Source organism: Callorhinus ursinus, unplaced genomic scaffold (assembly GCF_003265705.2).
Source record: "Callorhinus ursinus isolate GAN/ISIS: 27379988/994484 unplaced genomic scaffold, GSC_fseal_2.0 scaffold45, whole genome shotgun sequence".
In the NCBI taxonomy this organism is placed as follows: Eukaryota; Metazoa; Chordata; class Mammalia; order Carnivora; family Otariidae; genus Callorhinus; species Callorhinus ursinus.
In genome coordinates this window covers 8,542,875-8,563,172 of record NW_027397107.1, presented here as the reverse complement: position 1 = coordinate 8,563,172, position 20,298 = coordinate 8,542,875, and the positions used below count along the sequence as shown (strand labels likewise).

The window sequence follows — 20,298 nt, the reverse complement described above, 5'->3', positions numbered from 1 at the left end:
ACCACCAGGTGAATGTCTAAAGCTAAAGACTGAGCAAAAGAATATGATTTGGCTCAGTGGTACTTCATTGACTATTCTAGATGAATAATTTAAAGTGCATGTCTGAAACCTCAGTGGATCCCTCAAAAATCTTCTGTCAGACAATTTTTTTTGGCTCTTGATTATCCTCCACAGTGAACCAGCATCTTACATATCCCCCACTCCCCCAGGCCACTTTAGGTCAAGTCACATATCGTAGAAGTAAAGCTCTTGCTGACAGACTGGTTTCCTAAACACCTCACACACCATCTCCATCTCTCTCTGTCTCTCTCTCTCTCTGTCTCTCTCTCTGTCTCTGCTTTTCTTTTCTCACTAACCCACTCTCATCCTTTTTTATACTGTATTTCTATTTTTGTTAAGAATTTGGACCGTATCCCCCACATGGATTCACTTGTTCATTAAGAAGCAGGACATTTAGGGGCGCCTGGGCGGCTCAGTCGGTTGAATATCCTCCTCTTGATTTCGGCTCAGGTCATGATCTCAGGGTCGTGAGATCGAGCCCCGCATCAGGCTCCACACTCAGCATGGAATCTGCTTGAGATTCTCTCTCCCCTTCTCTCTCTGCCCCTCCCCTGGCTCGTGCTTTCTCTTTCTGAAATAAATAAATAAATCTTAAAAAAAAAAGAAGAAGAAGAAGAAGGAGGAGGAGGACATTTACTGCCATGACTTTTTGGCGAGAATGTTGTTGGGCTTTTTCTAGACCTCTAGACCACTGGACAGAGCCCATGACTTTGATTTTGGCTGAATTAACATCTCCTCCCCTTTCTTCCTCAGGCAAAGCAGATTTTATACATCAATATTTGTTGGTTGAATTGATGGACACAGAAACCCTTGGTCTTATTCTGATTGTCATACATCTTCTATGCCGTGTGTAGCTTTAGGATATTGAGAACATTTTCTAAATACCCAAGATCTCTCTTTTCCCAAGTATAAGATCATAATATCACCCCATAGAGATGTATATTGGTTTGCATTTTGAATGAAATGAAGCAAACGTAAAGCATCTGGCATACAGTAGGTGATTAGCAGTGTTATTTCTCCCCCCCCCCCCCTTTACCAATGGTGCCTGGTGCTTTTCTCTGTATACAAGAAATTCTCCATTACTGGGGTTATTTTCATAAATAAAACAAAACAAAACAAAAAGCCCAAAATCCCGGGGAAATAATAAATTATATCCTTCCTCGTGAAAGTGTTGAATCAGTGACAGACTTCGTGATGGCGCGAAGAACTTGGCCAATGGGAAACTCTAGGGAATCATGATTGTTCTGGGTGACGATGGATGGTGAGATATTCGTAATGGGCATAATCTGTATGTCTTTACGTGTTTATGTGTTATCTACTGGGCTGCTGGTGCCTCTCGGATGGGGCATAGAATTCACACAGCTCCGCTCCTGCAGGAAATAAATAGAGGGTTCAGGATGAAAATCACGGTGTGAACAGCATGTCCAAATACTCCCCTGGGAGGCATCCACCAAGGGAATTCGGAAAGCTGTCTTTTCCCAACCAAGAAAACAAACAAAACAAAAAAGGCAGAACTAATTAAGATCGTCATATCTCAATAAATATGCAAATGCAAAATCAAAACAAAGAAATTCTATCTAGCACATCATAAATTTGCAAATTGCTGTACTGGGGTGGCTTGGAAGAATTGCGAGGGATAGAGACCTCTTAATGGCTTTGCTTAAAAACTGTTTGCAAGCCGAATTTATTGGGTTTATATGTGAGGATGAAGATGATGAAGTTGCCAGTATAAAAATATTTTCATGCCTTGTCTGCAAACGCCATGGAGCAGGAAGAGAAATAAAAATTCAGTCAAGGTTTTGTGCTGTGAAATTTGCTTCCCTTTATGTCATTTCAAGAAGAAAGCTAATAGGATGCCCATTTTATGGGTGAAGACAGTGCAGCTCAGAGAAAGTAAGTTTCCCATTTCTCACTTGGTCTTTGGAGCCAGGAATCAAACCTTCAATGACTTGTCTGACTCCAAAGTTTATGTTTTGTTCCTGATTTGCATTTTTCCTACTGTACCACACGATTCTCCAACACCATCCAAAGTGACATTTGAATGTGTGTCTCCAAGCTCTCAAAGCATCCAGGTGAAAAGGAAGAAATAAAACCACTTTTTAGATGTTAACTCCATGTACTTCCCACATCTGGGTATTAAGGAGCTGGAAACACAGTCTGATTCCTGCAAAAAGTTCCTTTTATTTATATTTAATGTAAGTTGTATATGGTGATTCCTTCTTACTGAATTCATCGGTTTTGGAAAATAAGAGAAAGAGTGAAGGAGCTAAGCAGCTGAATCTGTAAGCTGCAGAGAGAGCAACTCCAGCTTCATTTTAGAAACAAAAGCCTGCTCTCTGCCACATAGAACATTGTCCTTCGAAGGTTCTCCCTGGACATCCGGGCTCTGTTTACTATTCTGGTGTGCTGGGCTAACATTAGGGTGAAGCTCTTTATGAGGGTGGGAAATTGCCTGGAACAAGCAAACAGCTAAGGAGATGGGGCCAGTCTGGCACCGATGTATTCCTCACTGCCCTGGGCATAGAGCAGTGCAACTGGTAGTCTAACCAAAGGTCGACATACATAGAATCGCTTAGTAACACTGACAGTAATGTTAGACAGTAACACATGCCAGAGAGAGCCGTCCCACTACGTGCTTGAACCAGTGAAAGAAAGGAGAGAGGCCACTGCTCTTGGCCAAGATTTCAAAGAAGAGGTGGGATGCAAGCTTTGCCTTCAAGATGGGCTAGATAGACAGGAGTGTCCAGGACAGTTTTACTGCATTTTACTCGACGTGAGCAATTCTATTCAAAGGAAGTAAGATAATGGACTGAGTGGTGGCAGGACCTTGCCAGGGACACCTGCCACCAACAGTTTATCTTCTCTATCCATCCCCTTCCCACCTCCCTCCCTTCCTCCCCTTGTTCTTTTTCTCTTTACTTTCCTTTTTTTCATTAATTTTTTATTTAAATTCAATTAGCCAACATATGGTAGTACATCATTATTTTCTGATGTAGTTTCTTTCCTGTTTTTTTCTTTACATTTTCCCCTTCTCCACCCTCAGGCTTTCTTCTATTTTTTGTTTTAAAAGCATTTTAGTATCATTTTTTCTCACTAAAATAATCATTTTATGGCATCTTTCTATATAATATAATATTCGAAAACATAGAATCATGGAGGATCGCTCACTCAGGGCACTCCCAAGGACAGGCTGGGAAGTGTCAAACGTCACATCTGCCCACATTCTCTTGGCCACTGATTAATTTAAGTCACTCTATTCTCACTGTCCAAGTGCAACCACAGTCAGACTCTAGGAGTATATTTTTCATATTATCCCGTGTTTAGGAATTTTTTTCTACAAAATTATTTTCGAGATCTTATCTCTTCCTTATGAACTCAGTTTCCTTCTTACAGAAGGATACACAGTAGGGGTTCTTTCAGTGATGGTCCATGTCTGGGAAAGTGTATTTATTTTACCCTCATTCACAAAAAATTAAGTTGTGTTTGTTTGTTTTAGTATGTAATTGCAACTTGGGGTTTGTTTTCCCTCAGCATTTTCAAGACATTAATTCATTGTTTTGTTTTGTTTTTCTGGCTAGGTGTAACATTTCTATTACTTTTTAAGCTTTTTAAAATTAACTTTTTAGGTTTTTAGGTTTTTTAGTTTTAGGTTTTTTTTTTTTATTTTTTAGTTTTAGGTTTATAGGAAAGTTGCCAGGACATCACAGAGAGTTCCCTTTACCTGGTTCCCCCTATTTATTTGTTTGTGTTTTAATGGGAACTCTGTTGCTCTAAATGTCATTCATTTAAGGATAATCTGTTTTTTCTTTCCTGATTTCTCTGATTCACCCTTTTTTTTTTCTTTATGGATGTTCATCCTGATATGTATAATTATGGACTTTGTTTTGTTGCTTAAATTTTCCTGCGTTCCAGAGTATGTTTTTTAAGATTTTGTTTATTTATTTGACAGAGGGAGAGAGAGAGAGAGAGAGCACAAGTAAGGGGAGCGGCAGAGGCAGAGGGAGAAGCAGGCTCCCGGCTGAGCAGGGAGCCCGATACGGGACTTGATCCCAGGATTCTGGGATCACGACCTGACTGAGCCACCCAGGTGTCCCCCAGAGTATTTCTTCAGTTTGAGAACTACCACCTCCCACTATTATCTTTTTGAAGATTGCCCCTTACCAATTTAACCTACAATCCCCTATATACCTATATCTTCTTATTTATGAATTCTCCATTTAACTGTGTCTTTTGTGCTGTTGAGCTGTTCCATCGAGCTGTTTATTGAATCTTTCTTTTTTCTTCTAGAGAGAATCTGTTCAATTTCCAGATTCGCCTATTTTTTCCTCAAAAGGATCTTATTCTTTCATTATGTTTCTGGAATTTATTCTAATCCCCTAATCATTTTAAACATCCTTATTCTGTAGTCTCTTCCAGATGGTCATATTATTTCAGGTTTGTGGATGTCTGAATTATTTCCTCATCTGATCCGTAATTTGTTTTTCTGGGTGTACCTTCAGCAGGCCGTATCCTTCACCTCCTCCCATGGGAGTTCCGTAGACCCTGGGTTTTGGAAGAATACCTCCATGGTAGTTTGATGCTTGTTTCTGATGAGGGCCTTAGGACTTTGCCAACCAGAATCACTCTGTTTATACTCACAGTGCCATTTTTGGGTCCCAAATCTTCTGTATTGTCTGTCTTTCCTTTAGTTTGTCAAGGTGCTTCCCCTTTCCGCAATTAAATTTCCAAATTATTACATTGTTACCATTACTTGCCTAAATTGAAGCCTCTATTTCCCATTTGTATTTTATTTTATTTTATTTTAAGATTTTTTAATTAATTATTTTTTTTTTTTTTGACAGAGAGAGACACAGCAAGAGAGGGAGCACAAGCAGGGGGAGTGGGAGCGGGAGAAGCAGGCTTCCCGCGGAGCAGGGAGCCCGATGCGGGGCTCGATCCCGAGACCCTGGGATTCATGACCTGAGCCGAAGGCAGACGCTTAATGACTGAGCCACCCAGGCACCCCCCGTTTTTATTTTTGAACTGATTATATTATCTATTGACTTGTGCCATAAATGACCAACGATTCCAATTTGCATTTCCTTTCAACTCATACATTATTTATATTACTGATAAAATTGTTTTCACAATGACAAGATTTATAACATTTATATTCTATTTTATAAACATCATTTCCAGATTAGCCTTACATATTTAACATAGTTCTATAACATTTTTCTAACCATGGGTTTACCCTTTCTGAGATCTTTATTCTGTCTCATCTTTGAGTTGCTTAGATTTTCTCACATAAAGTCTTCCCCCAGCCTCAACCTCACCTCCCTAAGGAAAACAAATAACTTTATATTTCTTGAGGTCTTGCATGTTTGCTAATGTCCTTCTTTTGCAAAAATCTCTTGGCTTTTTGTAAAATATAAAATTAAAAACTTCCCTTGTAGTCGAGTTACTTTTGTACTTTGATCAAAAATCAGTTGGTCTTACCTGTGTGGATAGATTTCTGGGTTCTCTGTCCTATTTTGTTGACCTATGTGTCTATCACTTTGCCAGAGCTCTACAATCTTGGTAACTGTGGATGTAGAATATGTCTTGAAATTGGATGGAGGGATTCCTCCCTCCTACTTTATTTTTATTTTCAAAATTGCTTTAGCTATTTCTGGTTCCTTAGCCTTTCCACATGAATTTTAGCATAACCTCATCCAGATCAATGAAAGTATTTTTGGAATTTTGATGAGAACCGTGTTAAATTTGTGTACCAATTAGGGGAAAATCACCATCTTTACAATGTTGAGCCTTCTGAGCCATGTACTTTTCTCTGTTTATTTAAATCTTCTTGGATTCCTGTCATCAGTGTTTTTCATTTTTTTTAGTATACAAGTCTGGTATATCTTTTGTGCTATTAACATCTAGGTCTTTCATTTCTGTTTAGGGATTATAAAAGTTTAATGATTTTAACATGTTCATTTTTACTAACTAAAGTAGAATTGATTTTTGAATGTTGATCTTGTTACCTATGACCTCACTGACCTTACTTACAGCTCTAGGAGTTATTTTTTGTTTACTTGGTTTTTGTTTTCGTACATTCCCCAAATAGAGATGGTTTCATTTCTTGCTTTCCCGTCTATATGCTTTTATATTCTTTCCCCACCTCACTGTGCTGGCTAGAGCTTCTAGAACTGTGCTGAATGGCAGCAATGACAGTCGACATCTTTGACTTGTTCCCAATCACAGGGAAAAGCATTCAGTCTTTCACCATTAAGTATAATATTAACTAAATATTTTCATACGTGTTCTTTATCAAGGCCAGGAAGTCTTCCTTTATACTATATTTTCTGAGGGTTTTTCTCTTTAATAGGTTTTGAATTTTGTCAAATGCATTTTCTGCATAAATGTATATGATCATGTGATTTTTCTTCATTAGCCTGTTAGTATATGGCTTCCCCTGATTGCTCTTTGAATATTGAACCAGTCTTGAATCCCTGGAATTAACTCCACTTGGTCAGGGTATATAATTCTTTTTTATATAATGCTGAACTCCATTTGCTAATTGTTAAGGATTTATATTCGTGGGGGATATTGGTCGGTAGTTTTCTTTCCTTCTTCTTACTGTCTTTGTCTAGTTTTAGTCTCAGGGTAATACTTGGCTCATGAAACGAACAGGAAGTGTTCTCTCTTCTTTGGTTTTCTGGAAAAGATTGTGTAGAACTGGTGTTAATCCTTTTTTAATCATGTTGTGTAATTCTCCAGTGAGAATATCTGGCCCTAGAGATTTCTTCTTCAAGAGTTTAAATTATAAATTCAAATTTCTTAAGAGTTATAGAACTATTCAAATGATCTATTTCATATTAAGTGAATTATTGTAGTTTGTACTTTTTGAGGAATTGGTCCATACTGTCTAAGTTGTCAAATTTATGTGCATAGAGTTTTTTGTGGTATTTCCTTATCCTTTCATTGCCTGCAGAGTCTATAGTGATAGTCCTGTTTCATTCCTGATGTGGTATTTAATGCCTTCCTTCTTTTTTTCTTTGTTACTCTTGTTATAGGCTATTCAATTTTATAGATTTTTTTCATTGATTTTTCTCCATTGTTTTTCTGTTTCAGTTACATTGGTTTCTGTTTCCTTATTATTTCCTTCCTTTTTTTTCTACTTGCTTTGGGTTTATTTTGCTCTTATGTTTCTACTTCTTAAAGTAATAGCTTAGATTTTTTATTTTAGACTTTTCTAAGGTAAGCATTCATTGCTACAAATTTCCATCTCACTATGGCTCTATCTATGTCCCACAGATTTTGATAGGTTATATTTGCAATTTCATTCAATTCAATGTATTTTTTTCTTTCCCTTGAAATATCCTATTTGACCTCCTGAATTATTTAGAAGTGTATTTACTTACTTTCCAAGTGCTTGGGAACTTACCTTTTGTCTTTCCATTTTCAATTTCTGGCTTGATTCCGCTCTGATCCAAGAATACACTCTGTACAATTTTGCTCCTTTTAAATTTATTAGCTTTATGTATGGCTGAGGATATGGTCTATCTCGGTATATATTCTGTGTGCATTGAAAAGGAATATGTATTCTGTTGTTTAGGGCTGAAGTATTTTATTTATGTCAATTATATCTTGTTGGTTGATAGTGTTGTTGTTGATTTTCTGTCTAGTTGTTTAATCAACTATTGAGAAAAGAATATTGAAGTCTTGAGCTATAGTTATAGATTTGTTTAGTTCTCCTTTCAGTTATACCAGGTTTTGTTTCACATATTTATGCAGTTCTGTTTGGTTCATACACATCAGGAGTGCTATGACTTCTTGATGTATGGACATTTTTATCATCATTCACCTCTGTGTCCCTGGTTATTTCCTTTATTCTGATGGCTACCTTATCTGCTATTAATAGAGCCACTTCTTTTTTTTTTATTAATGTTTATGTGGAATATCTTTTCCATCCTTTCACTTTCAACCTACCTATTTAATTATATTTTCAGTGAGTTATTATAGACAGCGTACAATTTGATCACGTTCTTTAATCCACTCTGACAATCTCTCTTAATTGGTGTATTTAGACAATTTAAATTTAATGTTATTCTTATGTCAGGGCTAAGCCTTCCATTTATTGTTTTTCCATTTGTTCTTTCTCTCCCTTTTTTAACTGTTTTCTTTCTCCTGTCTTCTGGGAGTGGATATTTTCTAGAATTCCATTTTGATTTATGTGTAGGATCTTGGGTGTATCTCTATGTATAACATTTTTAGTTCTGTAAATATTCTATTATATACACATAACTTATTATAACCAACTGGAGTCACATTTTTACCAATTCAAGTGAACTATAGAAAACTTACTTGCCTGTACCTTCCTTTGCCCTCCATTTATCATATAATGATCTTAAATATTTAATTCATACAAGGAGAACCATGTCACACAGGTTTATAATTTTTGCTTCAGCTGTTAAACCTAATTTTAATAATTCAAGAGGAAAAGGAAAAGCTATTTGATTTATCCCTATGTTTACTCTTTTGTTTCTTTCTTTCTTCCTATGTTCCAAAATTTCTTCTGCTATTATTTTATTTCTATTTAGTATTCCCTTTAACCATTCTTACAGGGTGGGTCTGCTGGCAACAAATCTCAAAACTTTAGTTCCTATAAGAATGCTTTTAATTTTCCCATCCTTTTTGGAGAATATTTCTTTTCTGATTTCAGAATCCTAGCCTGATAATTCTTTTCTTTCAACCACAAAGAATGAGTGTGCCATTTTCTCCTCACCTCTATGGTTTCTGAGGCAAACACTGCTGCTATTCAAGTTATGTTTTCCCTAGTGTCATTCCCCTAAAGTTTCTCTCTCACTGCTTTCAAGATTTTTAATGTGTCATTGGTTTTCAGAAGTTTGTCGGCCATCTGTCTTGGTATGGATTTCTTTGAGTTTATCTGTTTGGGGTTTGCTCAGCTTCTTATACCTGTAGGTTTACGTCTTTGCCATGTTTTAGAAGTTTTCAACCATTACTTTGAATACTTTTTCAGATTTTCTTCTTTTGAGACTCTGATGGGATGAATGTTAGATCTTTTGTTATAGTTCCACAAGGTCTTGATGTCCTGCTCATTGGTTTGGTTTATTTTCACTCTGTTAAGATTGAGTAATTTCTATTGTTCTATTTTCAAATCCACCGAATCTTTCTGCTGTGTCTTCCATTCTGCTGCTGAGGCTGTCTGCTGAATTTTTTATTCATTCATTTTATTTTTATTTTTCAGTTTTCAACTTTCCACCTTATTCTTCTTTATATCTTAATTTCTCTGCAAGACTTTCTATTTCTTTGCCACATTTTACATTTCTGTTATTGTACACTTCTCACTTCTAAAGTTTCATTTGTTTTTTCTTTATACCCCATATATATAAATATATATGTAAACAATATATATCCCATATACATAAATAATATATAAAAATATATATTTTTTTTTCTTTGCTGAGATTTTCTATTTCTTTACTGAGACATTCTATTTCTTTTCATATGTGTCCGTAATTCTCAATGGAGCACTTGGGTGACGTCTGCTTTAAAATCCTCATTAGATAATTCTAACTTCTCTGTCATGTTGATATTTGTATCTATTAGTTGTCCTGATTCTTAGTGTGATGAATAATTTTACATTGAAACCTGACATTTGGGTATCACACTATGAGACCAAGATCTGATTTAAATTTTATGTTTGAACTTGTCTCCTCCAACACCACTCAGACAGGAGAAGAATGGGCCTTGTTACAGGCAGGTGGAGGTGAAAGTCTAGGTTCCCTGTTTAACCACATTGACCACCCTGGGTGTGAGGGCTCTTTGTTACTGCTGGGCAGTAGGGAGAGTTTCAGGTCCCCCCTAGACCTTCACTAATATCACTCTGGATTCAAGGAGCAGGAGGGCCTTGCTGCTGCTCTCCATTGGCACTGGTAGGGGTCAGTCTTGTTACCAACAGTTGTGTATGGAAGTTTAGGCTCCCCTCTGGCCTCCAGTGGTATTGAGGGGTCAGGGACCTAATTATTGTGCCCTAGGAATGAAAGTCCCAGCTCCCTATCCTACCTTCTCTGATGCCTTAGCTTGGGGGAAAGAAAGGGTTTGTGGGCACCTTGTTACAGTCTAGTGAGAGTAGAAGTCTAGGCTCCCTGCTTCTCTTGGTGGGGTAGGGTTGTGGTCACTGGTTTTTCTGTGGTTTTTGGCTGGAATAGAGCTAGTAGTGTAGTTTAAACTCATCCTTCTTGCTAGGCTGCCTCTTTCCTTACCATTTGGCTAGATAGAACTAGCTCTTGTTGGGACTGTTTTTGTCCACACCTGTTAGCATTTCCAGGATGTCAGCTTGTCTAACTCCAAGTCTGGGACATAAGAGGCAAAGGGAAATGTCAGGAAGCTCACCCCATATTGTCTTTTAGTCCCAAGACCTCATCTTGTCTGCTTCTTTCCCTCCATATGTCATCCACATTTTAGAATGTTCTTATATTTGTTTTATATAAAATATCCAGGATAATTTATGAGGAGGAAAAAAGAGAAGTACTTCTCTGTCTATAGAGAAGTGGAAGTCCCTAAATGTGTAATTTGATTTCTAAGTTATTAGAATACTTTTACTGTATTTGGAGAAATAAGTGAGAGACACAATTAAACTTTCTCAGTCCTTTACATATATAAGTTAACTATAAATGTAAATATATATTTACATATATAAATTAAATATAAATATAAATCTATATAAGTAAATATATGATTTAATACTATATTATACATTGTATATTATATAATATGTATTTATTTTATATTACACTGTATACATCAGTGGCAAAGGAAACCATATTTGTTGAAATCAATAAAATGCACTAATGTGATAATTATGGCTTAATGCATATATAAAACCTTTGAAAAAGAAATCAAGAAAAAAGTAATTCCCCCCAAAGACAGTCCAAAATGGTATGTATGTATTTTTCTACATACATACTTGTTATATGTTCAATTTGGGAACTATTTATTGTATGTCTACTCTATTCTTAGCACATTCTAGACTTTCTATAGAATAATAACAGAATTAGGCAGAGGCTTGGGCCTTATTCACAATAGGACTGTAAATGTTATTAAGGATCAAAACAAATTAAGTGAATATATGAAGACTAATATTTAAAGGGAGAAAATTTCAAAGAGAGCTATCAAGACAGTCATTTGGTGGAGATTAAGATGAGCTTTTAAAAATGACTTATTTGGTTGGATGCTGAGCAGTTGGAACATCATTTTAGAGATGAGAAATCGGTTACCTGAATAAAGGCTTGGAAAAACATTCAGTCTGATATGTTTGGATGATCACAACCAGAACAGCCTGACGACTTTATTGTGGTGGGAAAGGTCCAGGTCCATGAGTAATTGGAGCAGACTCTGCAGTGGAGGAAAGACAGGCCCTCATTAGGGGAAAACTGACCTTGTTGTTTACTTATGGACTCCTGCCAACTGGACCCCATAGGGAGCATCCCATCTATCAGTACCCACATTGCATTAATAAACAAGGAAGAGTCATTGCAAATTCCAAATCTGGAAGTGGCATAATAAAAATGATGCTTTAGAGAAGTTGTTAGCAGTGCAAATTTGAATGGTTTTGCTGTAATTATAACCCAGGTGTGAAGCAACAAAGCTCAATGCCTGCCTCCTTCAACACCATGGTTCACCCTCTTCTTTCATATCCACAGTAGAGCAGTAGAATTAAAATTTGTTGATGGCCTTTACTCTGCAAGACACTCTGCTAGATAGCATCTGTGTGCTTTCTCATTTAGTCTGCACAATAGTTCTTAAGGTACTATTATTGCTATTCTGTGAGGCTGGGGGTTTTCCAAGGTCTCATGGCCAGAATTGAAGCTCAGGCTCCTGATATTGTACAGCATGTCTTCTGGGTCCCTCATATGGTGACGGCTGACTCACAGGCAATCAGTTCTTGCTGACTTGAGCTCATGTTACGGTTGGGCAGCTCTTACCTTCCTTTACTCAACTGCTTTATCACCCACAATTCAGCTTGTAAAATATGGTAACAGTTTAATGCTGTGGGACTGTGGAAACAAGATTCAGATTTCTTCCCCTTCCTCTCCATTCAGGAAATGTCCCACCAGACCTTCAGTTTAGGGTACCAAGGCCCTGGAGAGCATGAAGCTGCTCTCATCAGTCAGTAGACAATTAGGAAACTGGACTCTGATTCATTTCCTGAGCTAACATGTAACTATGCTGCTGATTACCCATTTTCATTGTTTATGGCGAGGCAGGTGGATGAACAGCTCTGCCTGATTTATGAAGTGCTTGCCTTCCATAAATCACAGAGTAGAAACCCAGCACGCTGTTAATCCTAATTGGTTAAGTCCTAAGTAGGGAGTGATTAGAAAGTCTTCAGGAAAGAAGGTACCTCATGCAAATGAGATAGATATACAGTTTGTTGGGAAGAAATATCCCCTGCTCTCAATATGGGGTCAAGGTTTGTTGTCCATTCCTGTTGCCCCCTTCTACCTCTTGCTGGGCAACCCCTGCTGATCTTCCACTTGTAAATAAACTAACATAAAAGGGAGAGAAGGAAGATGATGGGATGTACAAACATAGCAGAAAGAGAATGCTGTTTGCCCGCTTACTCTCTCCTTTATTAATTTCAACCTGGATTGTCTAATTCTAATAAACCATCCATCATAATGAACAAGAGCTATGCAATGACTCATAGTGCTGTGAGTAGCAGTGGGATACATTAGGGCTTGTGGTCTTAGCTCCCTGAATTCCAATTCCACCCTTCCCTGGACACAGTTGACGTGGCATTCTCCAATACTCAGTGAGAGTGACACCCTTCTCTGATATTTCACTTTGAGCCACAAAAACCCTGAAGACCGTAAGTACGTGAGGTTGTCCACCTCTTCTGATTGGAAACCTTCTGATCTGACTTAGAAATGCAGACTCTTCTGGCAAAGGAAGAAGGAATCCCAAAGATTTTATGTGATTTCTTCCTCCCATCTCAAAATAATGGTTGAGGACCTAGGGACTGTGTATGGGACACATTTAAAGGACCAGGGGCTATTGAGATGCAGACTCAGGGAAGATAACTTTCCTTCTCCCTTTCCAATCAATTGTAAATTCTCCTTCCTTTGGGTAACTTCTCTTTTCATTTCCTTCTCCTTTCTCCCCACCTCCCTCTCTCTGTTTTCCTCCCCTCTGTATTTTTTATCCCTTTTTCCTTCCCTCCCTTCCTCTCCTTCCTCTCTTCTCCTGTTTCCTGGGAACCCATGGCAGATGCAGCAGCAGCGTGACCTCAGAACTGGATGATGAGCCCCCCTGCATGGAGGAGATTGATTACAGTACAGACAGCAGCTCAGACCCAGAAGGGAGCTTCTCTGAGCTGGACCAGCAGATCCAAGAGTGCGCTTTCCACAAGGATGAGGGAGGGGAAGAAGAAGAGGGGCCAGACCAGGGAAGAAAAGCCATCCCTTAGCCCTGAGGTTCAGAGCGAGCTCCATGTCTCTAACCATGGACTAGTGGCTATGTTGTTTCTTTACCATCAGACATGTACAGCATTGGTGCCAAAAGCCAGCCCATGTGAGCCGAGCAACCTAATTCCAGAGTTTGTTCTAGTTTCACTAGGCATAGAGACTGGCTATGTTACAATTACACCTTTTACATACATAATTAGGTGGCCTTTGGAGCCCATGCAAGCTGCCATTATGCTAGAAAGGGCTACTCTCAGGATTACCATGGATCCTCTCAGCACTATTTTGAGCCTTTCTCCCTTCCTGTGCTTGAAACTGGAGCAGCCTGGAAGTAGGAGTTGGGCTTCTTTTTGGCTTCTCAGCCCGATTTCTATATGGTTAACTAAGTTGTTCTACATATGAGTGTTATCTCCTCTAGTTGTCTTCCTACTATAGCATCTGAGCTCCTCAGCACAAGTTATGAGCCCCACTGAGACTTCTGAGGGTCCTAGCAGGGTATTCAGCTGCTGAATTATTGAACATGAATGGCTGCACAATGGAGAATTTGCAAGCATCATGCTTAGTCTGTTTTAATAGTATATATTTTACAGATCCAGTATAATCCAGGAACTGTCCTAGATTTTAAGGGAAAAGGCACAATACTGAATAAGACATGGCCATTGGTCTTTACAAACTTTAAAATCCTATGAATTCAGGCCACTAACCATAATGCTGGAAGGCAGCAAGTCATAGTGGAAAAATCATTCATTTCAGACTCAGACAGATGTGGCTCATACCCTGGATATGGCAGTCAGTTTTTATGGGGAACTAAGGCCACTAATTAGATTTCCCCAAACCTCAGTTTTCTTATACGTGCAATGGAGATGAACATTATCCATATTATAAAGTTATCATGCGTGTTGCTTCTACTCTTAGTCTAAGATGGCTGCTAAAGCATCAGACTTTGCATCTACATCCCAGTCAGCAATAAGAAGTATAGAAAAAGAAGAACACATTCTCTGTATTTCAAAAAGCTATACATTACACTTCTCCTTAGTACCACCATCTAACAAGTGGTCCTGTGGTCACAGGTAGTTGCAAGAGAGGTTGTAAAATATAGTCTTTATTTGAGTTGGGCATAGGGAAAAGGGGATAATGCATACTGGGGATCAAATATTGCCAAATACTTCCCCTGATAAGCCAATAACCACCATGAGATTTTTGGAAACAATAATTTCAGAAAAAACTCACAGCAACCCTCTAGACCAGCAGAAAGCTGCACCATAAAACTTTGCCGTAATTTAGCCCCAACTTAGGAGAAAGGCAGGTGTGTTATGATTCGAAGAGCTGATATTATTATTATTATTATTGCTACTACTATTATTATTGATAATCCCTTCTTTTTCCAACTCCTTTCCAAATTTCTTTGCTATAGTTCAGAAACCACATATCCATTCTTGGTGTTAAGACATTCAGGTGTCTGAAATGTATATAAGAGGTTTACAGGAAATAGCAAAGACACCACATTCAAATCCCTGATAACAGCAGGGCTTAACTTCTCTTATAAACCTTTCCACTCTTAAATAGAGGACAGCATTATGTTTCTGTTCTCCCATTGCTTGGAGGAGTCAAGAAGATAGTTGTGTTGAAAATGTAAATGTTGGGAAGGATGGAAATAATTGTGACTCATCATCACCACTTTGTGTGCCTCAGCTCAAATTTGTTTATGTGACGAGCTTCTGGAAACCTGACATGTTTCTGAGGGCAAGTGACCAGGACATGTAAATTTCTACTTGGAGGTTCAGGAAAAGCCAGTGACATGGGACATGGATTCATCCATTTAGCAAACATACATTAAGCACCTACTATGTGTCATGACTTTACTAAGCTCTAAGACTGCAGGGAAAAGGACCTACTCTGTTTGCAAGTGGGAAAGATGAGCAGTAAACATTTCAATGCAGTGGCACACGCCTTTCTGGAGCTTTGCAGAAGATCATCTAATGGGGCAGCAGTGGTGGGAAACATGTACCAAGAGATGATAATTGAGGTGATTCTTGAAGGATGTGCAAGAGTTTTCAGGTGAAAAGGAGAAGAAACATGCTAAGGAGTAGAAAGAGTTTGTGCAAAAGCCCTAGGGTGAGGTTAAAACTTAGAATAAAATAATTAGTGTGACTGGTTTAAAAGAGGTGTTTGTATGTGGGGATGGGAAGGGAGTGACAAGAGATGAAATTGAGAACGTTGGCATTGAAATGATCAGGCAACATTGACATGCCCTGATGAAAAGGTCGGTCTTTATTCTGAATGTGCTGGTGGAGACAAAGAATCTTCAGCAGAAGCATGCCCAGGAATGATGTCTGCGGGCGTGCGGTGGGACCACTGTCCTGCTTGCTTATGACCGATTGACTGGATACCCTGCTATGGTGGTAGTTCAGTAATATGAGGACTCTAAGTGTGACATTACCCTATTTGTAGATCAGCAGGTTTGCAATAAGATGAGAGATAATGAATGTAGTTTGGGGTCATGTTGAATATTGGGGGCCTATGGCAGGTCCATGGGGAAAGGACTTCTAGAAGTACATCAGTAGAAGGAGAGGTATATGCAGTGAGATGGGGACTGGTGAAAGTCTTGAGCAACTAAGCCCAGGTCACAGTCAGCCGAGAAGGAGTTTGCTTGGAGGGAACAGAAGAGTTAGAGAGAGAGCTGTCTTCTGTCCCTTCCCGCTGGGACTGAAGGCCATTCTGTATCACACCTCACTGGTTTTCAGTCTTGGGGGAAGAGAGGGCTCACTGGCAAGTCAACTCCAGATAGTGATAGGAATGGCTCTTCCAGCCCGGCCAGACATGTGTCTTGCCAGCCAAACCGCTTTAGTGAATTGTTCTGAAAACCCTGTTCCCCCAAACTCATAGCCAAACAAGATTACTCGGGGATTCCAGGCAGTGATGGGCTCTAATGGGAAGCAGATGTGGTTCAAAGTGCGCAGGGGGGATGAGAGTACGGAGAAGTGATGCTGAAGCCAGGCCATGGGCACAGGTGTCCGGTACCAGCTGGTACCCAGTGCTCTGCCTGGCAGGGTTAGGACTGAGAGGAGGCTGGGCAGGGGGGCTGCAGTTTCCTGGGGCACGCTGTGCACTTTCTCTGAGGGGCAAACGTGGGTAGCTGGCCTTTTACACCTCTAGGATGGTCCCATTAGGGGTAGAGAAGTACAAGGCTTCTTTTGATACCCTAAGGATCATACTTCCACGATTCCTTAAGGGTGGAATATGCTGGCTGCTCTTGACACTTCCCTTGGCAAAGGACTTTTTAGCTCCATTCCTACAGGAAAAAGATCCCTGTACAACCTGGCCCCCAGTCTTCTCTACTGACTTAGGTTTTGCTATCCTGCAATCTCTTGTTTGCCATGGGACATAGCTTTATTTTATCTCACTGCACATATGCATGAGTGTGAGCACGCATAGACGCATACACAGATGCACACACACACACACACACACACAGACACACACACACACACACTTCTTGAGCCACATAGCTTCCTAAATACCTTCTTTGATTTTTCACACACTTTCACATTTTTCCTCTGTCTCTGATGAGCATCTCCCATTATGCAATTTGGGCATTGCAAGACCCAGTTCAAATATCACCTTCTTTGTGTAAGACCTTTCCTAATCAGCCCAGCCAAGTTCTATAACCCCTCATCTGTGTCCCTGCTGCACCATTTATACATCCCTCTTAAAGCATGCTTTCTATTTACAATTTTATTTATGTGGTTTTCACAGCCCCACCCCCACCGGCCAGTGGGTGGAGCACTCGAAGATGCATGTGCCCAATATTATTTTGTCACCTCTCCCTGCGGCTAGCATACTTCTCAACACATTGGCCGGCAGTCAAAATGTATCTTCCTCCTAACCTCAAACCTGAACGTCCAGCATCTCAGTGAAACCCCATATGTTTCCCTTGGATTCCTTCATTTCCCGTCTCAAGTCAGAGTTTGTGTTTCCGAAAAGGTAACTGATTTCACTAAAAGGGCATCCAGCACATGCACACCTCAGCCCCTCAAGCTGATGGTTTCCATGGAAGACTGGTTCCCATGTGAGGCAAGCTTAAGAAGGAGCAGAGTGGCCTTGCCCTTGCCTGTATTGTGCAAATGTTTAGATAGAGCAGAGAGAATGAGGAGCAGAATCTTGAGGAGTTGCCAGAGGCTGCAGGATTCAGCCAGGTGCTCTGCACTGCAGACTGCCTTTGGTGGGGCAGGGCACAGGGCTCGGTGTGCATTGTGCCAACTTGGCTGTCTGGGTACTTCTTACAGTCCTGTCAGTGAGAATCCAAGCATTCCAGCCATTGGCTCCAGTTTCTTCCAGGCCTCCAAAAAAAAAAAAAAAAGATTCAGAGCCACAGAGCACATTTGAAAATAACCTGATTCTTGAGTTACGGGCTCATGTTGAGGGATGCCAACGCAAGTCAGGTCACATGACACCCCTAAGGGGAGAAGTTCTCATGCCCGCTTTTATTTCCCAGCCTGGACAACTGAGCTGTAGAGTTGGTTTCATATTCCAAGGGGAGCCTCTGCTCTCTGCCAAGAGAAGGAGCTTCCATGAAATGCCTGACATAAGTCATCCTTGTTAGGGACTCAGGACAGTGGCCTGCGTGGTGGGTCTGAACATTTGCATTAGAGTGATGGATTCCTTTTGCCCTGCTGGTACAACCTGCTCCAACCCCTTAAAGGCTCCAGGCTTGGAATGGCACAGAGACAGTAGCCTGGGTCCTTACCATGAGAGCTTTTTTTGGGCAAAAATAATTCATTAGGTCTGAAGCCTGCTGCTGTCTTCCCAACAGATGTCCTCTTTTGTTCATGTTGTGGTTTGGCTTCATGAGTGCCCAACTGATTCCTGATAGAAAAAAAAGTGTTGTTTAGAAAAAAGAAAGTGGTAAAAAGACGTTTTTGGACAAAAACAGATTGTATTACAGCCTTTTGGTGCCTAATAATAAAGAGAATACAGTTGTATATAACTTAACATCATCTACTGCACACATTCCAACCCAGTGGAGATGGAATTGAGCTTGAGTTCCCTACCACACACACACGCACATGCACACACACACACACATACACACACACACATGCACACTCACAATGTAAGTGCAGGGCTTTAAGCAAGGAAACAGAGTGAGTGAGGGAAAGTTTATGATCAGACACATGACCATAAAAGTAGGGAGCAGCTAGATGGTGCTTTTACCCCATACTGCCAGACACAAATTGAGATGGAAGACTTTTTGGGAAGAAGGTGAAGCCTTCTTATCAGCATATGGCATAAACTAGTCTTCTAGCATGTGTATATTTTGAGCCTGCTTATTAGGGCATGAGGAAAAATGGATCCAGTCCTCTCCGGAAGAGAATGCATACTTATGGGAGAATTACCAGATAAACCACATTTGGGTTTTATGACAAGACAGAATAGAGCAACGGATGATTGCCTAGAACAAACTTGTTATTCTGATTAGGAACTTCTGAGCTTTCCTAGGGCCAGATGGGGTTAAGATGATTTCTTAGCAGTAGACAAATATTACTACCACCATCACCCCCCCCCCCCGCCCCCCCACCAAAAACTACTACTAATAATTAAGCACAGTTATTGGAACAGTTCAGTTGAGGTGTCTGAGTGTGGCTTTGTGCTTTGAAGGTCAGGATGGGAAGTGGCAATGAGGTCAGTTCTGTGTGCTAGCTGTGGCACAAAGCGAGGGAGCAGAGACGGACAGCCCTGCCAGCCAGAATATGGAGGTTAAATGAATGGATGTTCTCAGACAGAATCATATCAACTGGTCCCCACCTACACTTCAGTCTGAAGAGGAAGTGATTTTAGAAGGTATTAGGGGAGAAAAAAATCTGTCTGTGATTCCCTCTCTGCTCATACTCATTTAAGCTCTCACTACCACTCCATTCGATAGATGGGCATCATTACTGCCATTTTCAAAGTGAGGCTCAGCTGCACTTTTAGTAGGTGATGGAGCTGGAATCTGCTCCCAGTAAAGTTCTGATTCCCACCCCTCGTCATGCTAAAGTTAACGTGTGCTGAACGTGAAGACCCATGTCTAAGACCATATGTTATCATGTTATGCTTCACAACTTAACCCTGAGGTAAGCCCTCTTGTTATGCCTCCTTTGGCAGGTGAGGATGCTATGGCATAAGAAGGCGAGCACTTGCCTATGATTATGCAGCCAGTAAGTAGTGGGATCATGGTTTCAGCCCAGGTGGTCTGACACCTAAGTCCGCACTCCAAGGAAAAGTGGTCTCTTCAAAGACCCCTGAGGGCCTTTTAGAAACCACGGAGTAATTCCCTGTCTCCACGAAGGGCAGGATTGTTGTTGCTTTCAATCCTTGGTTCAAAAACAAGTAACTTGTCTGGATATTCCTGCAGAACACTCCACTCCACCTCATACTCACAGGTCACAACCTCATGATATCCTCCCACCAAGCCCACCTCCAAGTTCCTCACTTGATCACCTTGACAGGAATCTTTTGTGTGCCCAGTGCACAGCCCAAAGTCTGAGCAAGGCAGGCACTCAAACGTTCCCTAAACACATGGATCCACAAGCCTTGCCAAGCCTTGTTCTTCTTACCTTTAGTTTAAATGCATCTGCCCATTACTCATTCTTCTTGGTTCATTTCTTGCCTGGGTTTCAGTGATGGTTTCTCCTCACCTGCGATTTTGCCTCCTTTTCCAGCCCTTTCTTCCCTGTGCAGCCAGATGATGTTTGGAATGAACATTTGTTTCTATTTCTGCTGCTTACAACCTTTCAGTGGCCTCCCA

General features: G+C 40.1%; 1 protein-coding gene across 1 annotated transcript in view; it reads left to right on the top strand.

The window, feature by feature from the left end:
* AGBL1 (AGBL carboxypeptidase 1) overlaps positions 1–13,516 on the top strand; it is a 784,924-nt gene extending 771,408 nt beyond the window's left edge. Inside the window, exon 21 of the mRNA XM_025893095.2 lies at positions 13,318–13,516. Within this exon, the coding sequence (XP_025748880.2) occupies positions 13,318–13,516 (199 nt within the window). The remainder of the gene's footprint in view (positions 1–13,317) is intronic.
* The last annotated feature ends 6,782 nt before the right edge of the window (positions 13,517–20,298 follow it).